Source organism: Octopus bimaculoides, chromosome 14 (genome assembly GCF_001194135.2).
Source record: "Octopus bimaculoides isolate UCB-OBI-ISO-001 chromosome 14, ASM119413v2, whole genome shotgun sequence".
Classification (NCBI taxonomy): domain Eukaryota; kingdom Metazoa; phylum Mollusca; class Cephalopoda; order Octopoda; family Octopodidae; genus Octopus; species Octopus bimaculoides.
The window spans coordinates 21,153,751-21,168,751 of NC_068994.1; the positions used below are offsets into that span (position 1 = coordinate 21,153,751).

At 37.7% G+C, this 15,001-nt stretch overlaps 1 protein-coding gene across 1 annotated transcript in view; it reads left to right on the plus strand.

Annotated features, from left to right (window-relative positions):
• The window catches only part of LOC106876129 (ATP-binding cassette sub-family B member 10, mitochondrial), a 31,380-nt gene that overhangs the window by 12,564 nt on the left and 3,815 nt on the right, over nt 1–15,001 (plus strand). The window contains exons 6-11 of the mRNA XM_014924544.2: nt 150–285; nt 1,354–1,449; nt 9,011–9,217; nt 10,155–10,234; nt 11,819–11,999; nt 14,491–14,534. Of these exons, the coding sequence (XP_014780030.1) occupies nt 150–285; nt 1,354–1,449; nt 9,011–9,217; nt 10,155–10,234; nt 11,819–11,999; nt 14,491–14,534 (744 nt within the window). The remainder of the gene's footprint in view (nt 1–149; nt 286–1,353; nt 1,450–9,010; nt 9,218–10,154; nt 10,235–11,818; nt 12,000–14,490; nt 14,535–15,001) is intronic.

Sequence of the window (15,001 nt, forward strand, 5' to 3'; positions counted from 1 at the left end):
ATACATATATGTATATATACCTATATAAACAGGTGTTTATAAGATCCCTATGGATCACACAGGTTGTAATCCTTTGAAACATATGTAGGAATAAAGTATATATATATATATATATATATGTAACTGAAATTGAAAGTTTTTCTTTTTAGTCTGGGTTTTCAGGCAACCTTGTGGTGTTATCGGTGTTCTATTATGGTGGTATTATGATGACTGAATCTCAGCTCACTGTTGGCGAACTATATACATTTTTAGTATATGCAGTCTATGTTGGAATTTCCATGGGAGGTAAGTGGATTATTACTGTTAATTTGTTTAGGGCCACATTTGATATGAATAGTGTGACCTACTGTCAGTTCCAAGTTGTACTTATTTCACTTAATGTGTTAATGCATTTGGGGGAGTTTATCAAATTCATTCTGCTATCACCTCAGATCAGTAGTGCTCTTTATTATTTAGAGTGTGATTAAAGGAATTGATTTTGTCACATTAATGCCTTGACTGAATAAAGTGCTGCTCTTTTTTGCTATTTTTTGAAATGTACTCAATGCTTTTCCCTTTCTCCTCTTTTTGGCTTGCTGGGTCAGTGTTTATCTCTAGTGTCCCTGATATTAGAGAGGTAAATATCAATAGAGAGACGAATGTCTTCTTGGATATTTTAAGTTAATATTTCATATAGAAGAAGGCGGAGAGTTGGCAGGATCATTAGCACACTGGGCAAAATGCTTAGCATTATTTCATCCATCTTTACATTCTCAATTCAAATTCCACTTACGTCAACTTTCATCCTTTCAGGGTTGATGAAATAAGTATTAGTTGAGCATTGGGATTGATGTAATCAATTTATTCCACCCCCACTCTGCAACACCACCCTATCCCACCACCCGAGATTTCTGGCCTTGTGCCAAAATTTGAAACCAATATTTCATGTAGAAGAATTTAACTCAGTAGTTCAGGTTAACAGATGGCTCACTTTTCCATTTTACAGTGCTACTGTTGTTTACATTGTAATGAACTGATAAGGGAACCTTTATGTGATCACCCAATCTGTTAGAAAAAGCAGCCAATTCCCTCAAACCATTCCTTATTGTATTGGGAAAGGAATCCATGTATTGGATAATGTAAGCTTTCATGCCCTTAAAAAGTCTGATGATCATAGATCTGCTTCTTCAGGATTGACTTAGGACTAAAAGAGCAACAACCTATTGGAGCCTCTATGTGAGTGTTCAAGTTGCTAGAAATAGCAGCCAAATTTCCTTTGAACAACACTGTATCATCTATATTTACTAGATAATGTATGTGTGTCTTTGAGAAAAATATAAATGTCACATATAAATTCAAAGTTTCATGTTTCAGGTATCACCACTTTTTACTCTGAACTTATGCGAGGAATTGGCGCCAGCACAAGAGTGTGGGAACTTTTGGATCGACAACCCAGCATTGAGCACACTGGTAAGTTTTATTTAGTATTAGTAATCTCATTGTTGTGGCGACAGTATAACACCCCCTGACAAGAATAGACAGGACCACTACATATAAATAGTAGCGGTCTGATGTAGTCGGCAGTTCATAGCTTGGTCTTCGAAGTCCACGTACAGTGTACAGTTCGAGTTAGTGTGTTGCAAATATTGATTGTTGGTTCATTATATGTTTGTTACTGCTGCTGCTTCTATTTTGTATTGTTATAACACTGTTACAGTGTATTCTTTATCTATCGTCAACAATATCAACTGTACAATATTGGTGGCATAAGGATATATCTTCTGGCAACGAGGATTGTTTGAAACTTACATAGGTTATTTGACAATTTGTGCATCATACAAAATTGTTAAATTATTGAGAACCTATCAGCTGCAGTAATACAGCTTCAAGAGAAGCAACAGGAACAACAACAGTTAAGTGAGTTACAGCCAAGGAAGTCTGAAAATTCTGTAAGTTTGTTTACGTCAGATGGCATGGTGAATTCAATTTCTGAATTCACTTATAATTCAGAGGAGGGTATTATGTTTCCTGCATACTATTGAAGGTACAAGGAAATTTTTAACAAAAATTTCAAGTCATGGTCGTTTGAGGAGAAAGTGAGGCTATAACTATGCAAGGTAGCTCTGGCTGAGCATGAACGCTACTGTACCTTTATATTGCCCAAAAAGTTGAGTGAGATTTGTTTCAAAGAAACTATTGAATTACTCTCAAAGATCTTTTGTGACAAAAGTTTGTTATTTAACACTCGAATAATATGCTAGAACTTAACAAAAAATTACAATGATGACTTTATTACATACGCTGGAGTAGTCAACCACATGTGTGAAAACTTTAAACTTCAGGAACTCACTCAGGATATGTTTAAATCCCTTATCTTCATACAAGGCTTTGCATCAACTGAGAAATTTGGCAAGGATTCTCTCAAAAATGGAGCAAGCAAACCAAGACTTAACCGTACAGACCATTCCAGAAGAATGTCAAACAATGGTAAACCTAAAGTAAGACATGAAAAAAATTCAAGAGAAAGATTCTGCAAAAATAAAAATGTGTTGACCTGGAAAGTTCAACCAAAAACGAGTTTCAGGCCCCAATCCATTTTACAGCTGTAGGAGCCTACACTTCAGAAAGAGTATCCGTTTAAAAACCGAAAATGCTATAGTTGTCAGAAACTTGGTCGCAAAAGCTTCACTGCAGGAGACGATTATGAGGGTCGAATGCAAAAAGTTCTAAGTTGTTTTCAGCAGGAAGTGAATGTGACACAAAAACAAGAAAATTTGTACCCCCACCCAACATGTCACCTATCAGGATAGTGTCACTATTTTCAAAAGTTTAATAACAAGGCTTTAAATTATAAGCAATATTTCCGTGAATTTAGAACAGCCTAGTAACAAATGTTAAACTACAATCTGTGTGATTTCTGAAAACAAAATATGGTTATAAGATATTGAAATCAAATGTCCTTCCTACCCATGAAAAATTGTACAAACCATGTGCTCACAAAAACCATTGCAGCTTGCGTGGAGATGCGGATGAGAGGCTAGTCTTTTTTTTAGTAGGCCTTGATCATACTCTGCGTCAGTTTTTACATATATATAATTTTAAAGTTTTTAACTTTACAACTTATGTCTCTTTACAATGTTCTAATTACAGATTGGTCAAGGATGTCCCCTGGGTGGCAACCACTGTGAACTGCTGGTCAGCCCACAACAAATCCTATCTGGGAATGACGGCATACTGGCTGCATGGGACAACACGCTGTCCTGGCCTGCTCTCAGCTCAGAGGACATCACACCTTTGATGTTCTCATCCAGGCCTTGATGGACATCCATTACAAGTTCCGTCTGCTAGACAAGGTGACCAGGACTGTGACAGACAATGACAAAAACTTTGTCAAGGCATTTATGCAGTTTGGTACAGAAATTGAACTCTTGACAGACATTCCTGAGGTTGCTGCTGATCTGGACATGGAGTGTGTTGAGGATGTGGACCTGCATGTAGATCCCAAGGCTTGGGATATTGACGAAGCTGAGTACATCTCTGTTGATGCTGTCCTTGACAAGTCCAGCAGCCTAGGCCTCAACTTGCCAGTACACATGAAGTGCGCAGCCCATACCTTCAACCTGGTAGCCAGTGTGAATACCAACAAGGCTCTTGACAGTGCTTTGTTCAAGTTGGCATACAGGAAGGCCATGTCCAAAGGGACAGTAGCTGTGGAATCTGCAGAGCCACATACAGTGGCAGCAGACAGTATTCTGGATGCGTTAAAGAGGAGGCTGGTGGTCCCCAACAGTACCAGATGGAACTCTACCTATGACTCTGTTGCTGTCCACAGAGTGATGACACAACTGAAGCTACAGACCTTCACTGATTCTGATGTCGGCTTCCTGACAGAGTACGACCAGGTGATGTCTAATGTTGGCAAGGCCTTGGATAAAATCCAATGGGAGGACCAGGCCTATCACAGGAGCCTTCTGCCAACTGTAGCAGCTACCATCATGAAGTTGAAGGCAGCTAAATTCAAACATCTGTACTGCAGTCCTCTGGTAGGTATCACGTAAAGGTTTGAGCTCCTCCTGGAAGACTTGGAGTGCCAGCTGGCCACTGCCTTCCACCCCAAGTTTTGCCTGTTCTGGCTGGAGCAGTATAATAACAGCCAGGTTAGCAGAGTAACGAACGCCATGGAGGTCATCGTAGATACAGCCCTAATGGAGATCAATGAAGAGGGCAGCAGCACCACCAGCAATGAGGATGAGGAACATAATTTCTTCAGCAGCATCACTCGGTTCCAGGGGAGCAGGAGCTACAGGTCACTGAAGTCCAAGGCACAGAACTTGGTGAAGACCTGGCTGAAGGCCATCTCGAAGGAGGTCCATACTGAAGTTGCCTTTTTTAAGTGAGCAGGTCTTGATCAACCTGTTCACCAAGTATAACATTGCCATCCCATCCACTGCTGCAGTTGAGGGTCTATTCTCTATAGACAAAGATATTTTGAGGACCAAGAGAGCCACCCTGTCAGATGATAACTTTGAGAGGCTGATGTTTATGAAGGGCAACCAGCATCATGTCAAAGCAATGGAGAAGGCCCAGCCAGAGTAGTGCACCTTGATCCTCATCTGTTCTATGCTATACTATACCTTTTTGATTTGTTTAATACATTTTCTACAGTAAATAAAGTCTATGTTATCTGAAAAACTAATGTTTAATTTCATTTGTTCATTTAATTATTTGCATACTCCTTCATCATCTGATCTTGGCATGCTGTACCTTTTTGGAAAGCTCTATGTCTAAGCTACAACATGAACATTTCAGCTCTATAGGTCTATTTTCAAGGGTTTTAGAGCGAAAAAAACAAGCTAAAGCTAAATTTATATGATAGAAGTTAGCAGTTAGTGTTAGCATCCGCTAGTTTATTTACCTGTTTAGCAATTTAGTGTTTGCAAAGTTAATTTTTTAGTTTCATGTATTAGCGTTTAGTGAAGCTGACTTTTTGGTTAGCTATGCCCACCTCTGGATTAAAACTTCATGCACTGATAATCCATTATCTAATATCTATTCACTTCAACCATTTAAATTTTACTCTATCAGAATAGGTCAGATGTTTTCAGAAATTCATATTCGTGCATTTAATTTATTGGATATATACAGGGGTTGGACAAAATAAAGGAAACACCTTAGAATTTCAAACAAATTTATTTTAATATGGGATAGGACCGCCTTTGACAGTAATTACAGCTTCAATTCTACGAGGTATGAACTTGTACAAAGTTTGAATTGTTTCCAAAGGAATTTTTGTCCATTTTTCAACTAAAACAGTCTCCAGTTCTTGTAGCGATGATGATGGAGGATATCAACTCCTTACTTGTTTTTCTAAAATGCACCATAAATGTTCAATAATATTGAGATCTGGGACTGTGGTGGCCAGATAAGATGTTCAACTTCACTAGAATGTTCCTCTTGCCATTCAATAACAACTTTAGCTGTGTGAATTGGTTCATTATCATCCTAAAAGATTGCGATTCTCTTTGGAAACAGTTCCACAACCATAGGATGATTTTGGTCAGATGAAATACTTAAATGGTCTTGGCTGTTAATTCTGCCATGAAGGGAGACCATTGGGCCAGCAGATTGCCAAGACATAGCCCCCAGATCATCACAGATCCTCCTCTATGTTTAACAGTTGGAAGAAGGCAGTCTAGGTCAAATGCTTCTTTTGGCTGTCTCCACACGTATCCTCGGCCAGTGGTCGGAAATAAGATAAAGAATGACTCGTCCAAGAAAATATCATTCTTCCACTGCTCTAGGGACTATTTCTGTAGGTTTTTTACTCCACTCTAAACGCTTTGCAACATTTGTGTTTGAAAGTAGTGGTTTTCTGATTGTAGCCCTCCCGTGAAATCCAGCTTTGTGCAGCTCCCAGTGAACAGTTTTTGTAGAAACTGGGTTCTCATAGTGGTCATTAAGCTCTGCAGTAATTTTGGGAGCTGTACTTTTGTGATCCGTTCTAACAATTCATGTAAGAGTCCGTTGGTCCCTATTTGAAAGTTTTGGTTTTCTTCCAGAGTTTTGTTTCAATGAGGAGGTTTTTCCCTCTTTCCCAAAGGCTGTCATTACTTTCAAGACAGTACTTCTTGATACACCAAACATTTCGGCTGTTTTCATTACACTAGTGCCTGCCATACAATCACCAACAATTTGACGTCTGATCTGTCATTTTAATGAATTTTTATTACCTTTTTCTGATGATATCTGAAAAGAAACAGCAACTTTAGCAAAACATATTAAACAACACGAATATCATCATCATCATCATCATCATTTAACGTCTGCTTTCCATGCTGGCATGGGTTGGATGGTTTGACTGAGGACTGGTAAGCCAGAGGCTGCACCAGGCTCAATCTGATCTGGCAAAGTTTCTACAGCTGGATGCCCTTCCTAACACCAACCACTCCAAGAGTGTAGTGGGTGCTTTTACGTGCCACTGGCATAAAGGCCAGTCAGGCAGTTCTGGCAACGAATACGCTCATGCTCAAAAGGTGTTTTTATGTGCTACCTGCACAGGAGCCAGTCTGGCAGCACTGGCAACGACCACGCTCAAATGTTGTTTTTCACGTACCACCGGCACACGTGCTGGTAAGGTGATGCTGGCAACAATCATGCTCAAATGGTGCTTTTCACATGTCACCAGCACAGGAACCAATCCGTGGCCCTGGCAACGATCACACTTGGATGTGTTTGTAATGCTCTACTAGCACAAGTGCCAATCAGGCAGTAGTCATTGGCCATGTCAGTGATTTTGATTTGTTTACACTTGCCTCAAAAGGTCTTCGCAAGCAAAGTTCATTGTCCAATGAATGAGGGGTACTCATAAATGGGCTGGTTACACCCCACGTTTGGATGTGCTTTTAACGTTCCACTGGCACAAGTGCCAATCAGGTGGTACCGTCATCGGCCACATCAGCAATTTTGATTTTGATTTCACTTGCCTCAATAGGTCTTCACAAGCAAGGTTTATTGTCCAATGAATGAAGGGTATTCATAAATGAGCTGGTTACATCCCCTGGCATAGGCCATGGGCTATGGTCTCACTTTGCTTCTCGGGTTTTCTCAAGCATAGCTCATCTCCAAAGGTCTCAGTCACTAGTCATTGACTCGGTAAGGCCCAATGTTCGAAGGTCATGCTTCACCACCTCATCCCAGGTTTTCTTGGGTGTACCTCTTCCACAGCTAGGGTGTGACACTTTTTCAGACAGCTGTCCTCATTCATTCGCAACACATGACCATACTAGCGCAGTCGTCTCTCTTGCACACCACATCTGATGCTTCTTAAATCCAACTTTTCTCTCAGAGTGCTTACACTCTGTCCTGTATGCACACTGACATTACACATCCAGTGGAGCATACTAGCTTCATTCCTTGCGAGCTTACACATGTCCTCAGCAGTCACAGTCCATGTTTCACTGCCATGTAGCATGGCTGTTCGTACACATGCATCATACAGTCTACTTTTTACTCTGAGCGTGAGGCCCTTTGTCACCAGCAGAGGTAAGAGCCCTCTGAACTTTGCCCAGGCTATTCTTATTCTGCTACTGACTTGGTCCATTAGGTAACGGAAGCTATCAACTACTTCTAGTTTTTCTCCCTGGAATGTGACAGAAACTATCTTCCTAGTTAGCCTTCCTTTGATATTGCTGCACCTCTTATATGTCCATAGCTTAACACTGGTCACATCTTATGGAGTTTCTACCTACGCCTTTTCTACAGATTGAGCTGGGCCATCTACCTGGATTTGTGGTTTGTCTGCTTTCCTACTTATTAAGACTTTGGTTTTAGCTAGGTTGACTCTGAGGCCCTTCAATTCCTATCCTTGCTTCCACACCTGAAACTTTTCCTCTAGTTCTGATAGTGAATCAGCAATTAGAGCAAGGTCATCAGCATAGAAGAGCTCCCAGGGGCATCCTGTCTTGAATTCCTCTGTTATTGCCTGGAGGACTATGATGAATAAGAGGGGGCTGAGGACTGATCCTTGATGGATCCCTACTTCTACTCGAAATTCTTCACTGTACTCGTTGCCAACCCTCACCTTACTGACAGCATCCCTGTACATGGCTTGCACATAAAAATAAACAAGTTTTTGATGGTTTTATAGATATTTCAAAATTATGATGCTAGGTGTTTCCATTATTTAGTCCAACTCCTGTATGTCAACATTCACCACTTTATACCAGAGAGGGAATAATCCTAATCTCTCAGAGTTGAATAGACACATATGAAATAATGTGTTGTGTTTTACTTTCAAGGTTAAATGCATTGTGAGTTCCTATGTATACCTGCATATATGCTTGTGTAGATATATGTATTCCAGTCTTGTATAAGTATGTACAATATGTGTATATGCACTTTGACACAGCTGACTGGACATTGAACTTGTTTTGGCAATGGCTTTTTTAGGCAACGTGCTCTTTGGCACTGGAAGCAAACACATTCACACATGTGGACATGGAAATATACCCATATAGAGAGAAAGCAAGATTACAATGTATTAATTGAGTCCAATTTACACAAATACCTCTTGCCTCTTCATACACATAGAGAAAAATATGCTCACACACATAACCAGAAAAAGAGAGACATTAAAATGTATTAAATGAGCCCAATTACTACGAACAAATTCCCTCTTCATGTATGTATAAAGAAAAGACACACACATATAAATAAAGAGAGATAGCGCAAGAAGCAGAAAGCTAAATGAAATCTAGTAGTCAAATAGTTCAGTAGTTGTGATTACTAGTTCATTATCTACTAGAATAAAAAGAAAATTTTCATAGAGCAAAAAGTCTCAGGGACAAATAAGTTTAAGTGTCAGATCAGTGATGCCAAATAAACAGGGCCAAAATGACTGTGTCACAACGTTTTTTTATCCATATGTGTCTGCATACTTTATCTGTTTCCAACCATGCTTAACATCCTGAAATTTCCACCTTTTTGTTTCAAAATCTCTCTATAAGTCTTCTCATTTCTATCTAATACGCAGGTGGCTTAATTCCATCAAAGAAAGCTGAAGGTAAAATTGAATTTCAAGATATTGTATTCCACTACCCTAGCCGACGAGAACTCAATATTTTCAACAAGCTCTGTCTGTCATTGGATCCTGGCTCCATAACAGCTTTAATTGGTCATAGTGGCTGTGGTAAATCGACAACTGGATCACTTCTGTTAAGATTTTATGATCCTCAATCAGGTAATTATGTACACACATGTACATTCAAGCTAACATGAGTGAAGAGGTTTTTGTAAGAGTAATTATTTTTTTACAGTTAGATGTCCATCCTATATCTAACTATTTGACTATTAATTCTTTTATAAGCATATATCAAATGAAACACATTATCTTTTGATTCACTTTGAAAATAATGGAGAATTTGTAGACATTTAGTAAAATAATTTTCTTATTATCCATGTGTCTGGAACATAACTTAAACTCAAAGCTTAAAGTTATAATGGAAAGTTTCAATTTAAATATGAACTCTTTAACGTGAAAGGTTCTGGTGAAATACTGGTTGATATCAAAAGTTATCACATATGAGTAATGAATTGTTCTTCCTTACCCTCCTAAAATCACCTGCCCACTTGCTAACAATTCTGCCACTTCACCACCTTCAATGATATAAATATAAATAGACTGCGAGCAATTATGCACATGTTTATATAGATTTACTTACATGTGGCAGTGATTGGGTCTACATTAACTATCATGTTTTTTTCAAAACCAGAAATTTGATGAAAATTGATGGGTTCATATGATTATCATCATCAACATTTTAAAATTTGTTTTTCCATGCTAGCATGAGTTGTTAAAATAGTTAACAGTAATTTACTTTACTGTTTCTTCATTTCCATTCTTTCTGCTTACAAAATTGTGTTCCATGGATCTTCCTTCATACTGACATCTTCTGTATTCACCAGTCTATACCAATTCAAATTGTACAAAATTGATAGTTGCTATAACTAATTATTTTTATCTCTTAGTCTAACTTGGAGAACCTGAAAAAGAAAACTCTTTATGTTGTTTCTTTCTTCTCTTTTCCATTTCATACTAATTAATAAAGATACTTACAGAGAATTTTGTTCACAATTTTAAACTTTAATTGTAATATTATTATCATAATTTCCTCTAGGATGTATAAAATTGGATAACCAAGACATCGACTGTCTAAACCTGTCCTGGCTTCGGCAACAATTTGGAATCGTTAGTCAGGTAATTTTAATGTATAACATCCTTATCTATATATCTATTTAACTAAGTGATTTAAGAAAAAACTGTGTATCATCCTTGTTTTAATGCCCATATTACCATGCTTACATGGATCAGGCAGAATTCATTGAAACAGATTTTCTATAGCTGGATGCCCTTCCTGTCACCAACTCTCACCTATTTCCAAACACAGTTATAATCTACTTGTCTATCAAACAAACAATCCAGACATCATTGTGAGCCTCTTTGTTTATAAAGATCATGGGACATGTCAAGAAGCCAAGATGTGCCTTTATGATTGACTATAAGCATACAACACTGCCTGTATTTGATTGTGGGGTTGGTTGTTTTGTTTGAAGAATCTAAGTATGCAAAGACAAGAAGTCAAACACAGCTGCATGCAGACGCACACACACACACACACACACACACACACACACACATGCACTTGCACAACAGGCTTCTTCAGTTACTATCGACCAGTTTCACTCACAGCAGTATTATAGAACTTTAGCCAACAACATTCATACTATGAGGACTATGAAGATGCCAAACTTCTTAACCACACAAACATCACAAGTGTTAGTTTGTTACTGCTATTGAATCAGATTTCATATTAGGGTGCATTGCTTAGACGGATGCTACTGAAGTTTACCTAGACAAGTTGTCTTTGTGACTTGCAAAGCGTCAGAAACAACACCTGGAGAATATTTTCGTTTGCCATAGGCCAAAATATCAAAACATTATCTTGAAGCTTGAAGTCTGTTTGGAACTGTTAAACAGGAAGGTACTGTTAGAAATACCAAAATCATTATGATCCCCAGTCACCAGGTAATAGATAGAATGTTGGGGATTCTCTCATTGATCTTGACATATCAGTGTTTCACATTGACTATTACACATTCACATGCATGCATGGAACTATCAAAGAAACAAACTTTTACCCAATCCTTTCTAATTATGAACAGTATTCAACTAAAGCCACCAAAGTCATTACAAATGTCAGGGCTCACAGTCACTGATGATCTCATATTCCCAACTTGACTTAAGACTTTCAGCTGACAGCATTTGCTGAAACACAGTAATGCTCAAGCAGAGCCTTCAGTGGAATACTGCTCACACATATGGGTGGTGCTGCTACACATACAAACATCTTTGACTTCATCAAAAAAATGAAATTCACCCTGACTAATTTGCATGGGGTCAGCAATACACTTCAACCACTAGCCAACAGATGGGCTTTCTTCCCATTCTGCCTTTCTGTTCACTACTATAATGGCCTTTGTGTACCACCTTTACCTAGTATCATCTGATACATTTGTCTTTCCTGTTGTGTGTCTTCTCCAATCAGTCCCTGCACTAAGCACTTTTTCCTTGACCTTCCTCCCCAGTGTGTCAAATCTGGACACCCACCCCACCCATATTACTCCTACAGTTATTAGCTCCAGTAATTGCAAATGAAGACCCATCATATTGATCTTACCATTCCCAACTGAAGAAGCAAAGGAACAAAATCATGGCACCATCATGTAAGAATATTTTCATTGTTTATTGTACAATCTTCATAATACTCTCTGTTTTTTTCAGGAACCAATTTTGTTCTCCAACACCATTGCTGAGAACATTGCATATGGTAGACCAAATCCATCCAGTGTACCAATGGCTGACATTGAGGAAGCTGCAAAAAAAGCCAATGCTTACAACTTCATAAAGAATTTCCCAGATGGTTTTCAAACTTTGGTTGGTGAAAGAGGAGTGATGCTCTCTGGTGAGTTAAACAAAGTGTTCATCATATTAATTCCATCTTTCTATCAGATTCTGCTTCACTTTCTCATTCTGGTTATATTTTTTATAATGAAGAAAGCATGGAAGTATTGATTCACAGACCATGGTTCAAAGTCTGTTATGGAACTATTTAATGCCCTCTAGTTCAGTACATTACTTGTCCTAGCAGGCCTAGAGAATCAGAAAAATAGAGATTACTTGCACTTGCTATAAGCCAAATGCCACCAGACTGATTTTAACTGAATAGCAATAAGTACATGACAAGTACTTATTTCATTAAGCCCCAGAATTGTGAAAACAAAGAGGGAGCTTCTATGTAGCCACATGATTTGCTAGATATAGGAGCCAAATCTGCCTGAAATTGCATCTTATTGTCTTAGAAGAACATACTAGACAATATAGTCTTAAATGTGCCAAAAGAGGGGATAGTTACAACTGAAATGCCTTTAATCATAGGTCAGTTCAACTAGGGTTGATCTAGGGCTAAAGAACAACAACTTTACAGTGAACCAAAAAAATATACAAAAGGCACTTTGTTGTCATCCTCATTTAATGTCTGTGTTCTATGCTGACATGGGTTGGACAGTTTGACAGAATTTGATGAGCTGGAAGACTGCATCAAGCTCCACTTTCTGTCAACCATCTTACTCAGTGAAGTGAGTGCTTTTTACATGGCACCAACACTAATGAAATTACAAGTAATTGAGAATGGTGTTTATTCCCTCTCGCTGTTTTAACATGTGGAGAGCTGTTAGGCATACCTAGTAGATATTGTAAATTTCGTTTTTCTTTGAGAAATATTGGTCAAATTCTGTCAGTAAAAATTATATTGTGCAATGAATGTAATTTTGTAGACTATTAAAGTCAGATGTGATTTTTTTCCCCTAATTTTGAATACAGTAGGGATAATTTGTGTCAGTATTTACATATTCGTTTTTACCTCTCTCTCTTCTACTAATGAGTTTGCTGCAAGCTATAGATGTTGTTAATGCTTTTAATTAATGTTTTTAATGCTTAAAGCAAGGAAATAGTTTTCACAATTTGTTTGTTTTTTAATCTAGGTCTACATGCAATTCTAAGAAAGGTATCAGGTGGATGTGAGATGTCCTAGAAACAACAGTTAAATCTCCCTTAAATCATACATCTTTTCGTTTGAAAATATTTTCAAAATCTTCTTTTTAACGAAAAGGCTTCTCCCATTGTTTTTCAGTGCATAGCAAACAAAATTGGCCAAAATCAACCTGGAGGGGAAGAAAGGGGAGGATCATAAATTTTCCCAATTTTTTTTTCATAAAAAGCTTACCCCTATCATTTCTGAGACTGATGCAAAATAAAATTTGGAAAAATCTCCATCAAAATGGAGAAAATCCAATTTATGTTGGGTGTCCTGATCTGAAACAATGCCATTTATAGCCATTTTTAATAGTCCATTAAAATTTCATTGAAATGTTGTCATGTTCCAAAATCACTGGATTTATTTAGTTCTATACCAACTATAAATGTGCCAAAACTCAAGTCACTGTGACTTGTACTTTTAGATTTAACTAGATCTGAAAACACTGTAGATTTGACTGTTTGTAACATAACAAAATAGGCTTTACTTAAATATTTTTAAAATTGCCAAAAAAAACCCGTTTTCTTTCCAAGAACAACAGGCAACTGCTATACTATGGTCACTATTAATCTATGTAATTTGAAGATAATTATTACCTCAGTTTCAAAGATTTGACATCACAAATATGGTTAATTGTTCATTTAGGCTAATTAGGCAAGATTTTGACCATTTCGCTGACCATTCAAATTGTCATATTTGTGAACTTGATTGGAAGAGTGAGTAGGGAGCTGAGGAACAGCTTTCAATATCTGAAAAGAAGGTTTGTGGGAGCTTTTGCCTGTAAGCAAATGGCTCTTGCACATAATCAGAGATACAAATATTAATATTATGGCTCAACCAAACCACTATTTCTCTAGATCCTCAAACATTCAGGTAAATGAATTCTAGCTTATGTTCATGCACTGACAGAGAACATGAACTGAGATTAGGCCATCATGAGACAGATTAGTTTTATTCTACTAGCACATCATATGTACATGACATTCCAAATTGTAAGGAACTTAGTGTGACAGACTGCTCATGCATCGTCTGCCACTAATGCTTGTACTGACCATTAGTGGATGCTGGCAATGTCAACTTCACTACACCTTTTTCATCCAGTACGAGAAGAACTGTGTGATCAGAGCAACAGTTTACATGTTCTAACAGGCTGCCTCTGAGTATTAATAACTGAATGTCTTTAAGCCAGAACTATAGCTAAACTCAAGTTGTTTTTCAAATGTCCATCAACCTGAAGGCACATGCCTTAGCTTGATGTGTGCTGTCCATTGATCCATTCATTCTGAGTGCACAACTAGGTGGCAGCACCAGTGGAATTGCCTTCTTATCTCTAAACTACAATTATATTTCTCTTTATCAGGTGGGCAGCGGCAAAGGATTGCTATTGCACGAGCTATACTAAAGGTAAGCACAGTGTTGCATTCTTCAAATTTCAAAATTTTGGTAATTATTTCTATAAAACTCATCAGTATTTTGCTTTGATTTCAACAAGTATAACTATCTCTTCTATCTTGTATGATTATGAAGAGATTAAAGGTTTCACCTTCATATAGTAGTTCAAGGGAAAAAACACAATAGTAATTTCTCATTAACTTGATCCTGAAATATTTATCTGTTATACATCAGTATAGCCATTGTTTACTGTGGTGAACTGTGCTACTCTGTTGTAGATTTTTTAGAGTATGTTTGTCAGGGCCATATAGTGGCAGTAGTAATAACATGAGCTGCTGACATCATATAATCTAATAGACATATCACAATGTTCATGTATTGTGGATGTGAACTTTATTTACAATTGTACATGTATTTACAATATCTTAAAAAAAAAAGAAACCATTAACATTGAATTTAAGTAAATTCACTTGGGATTA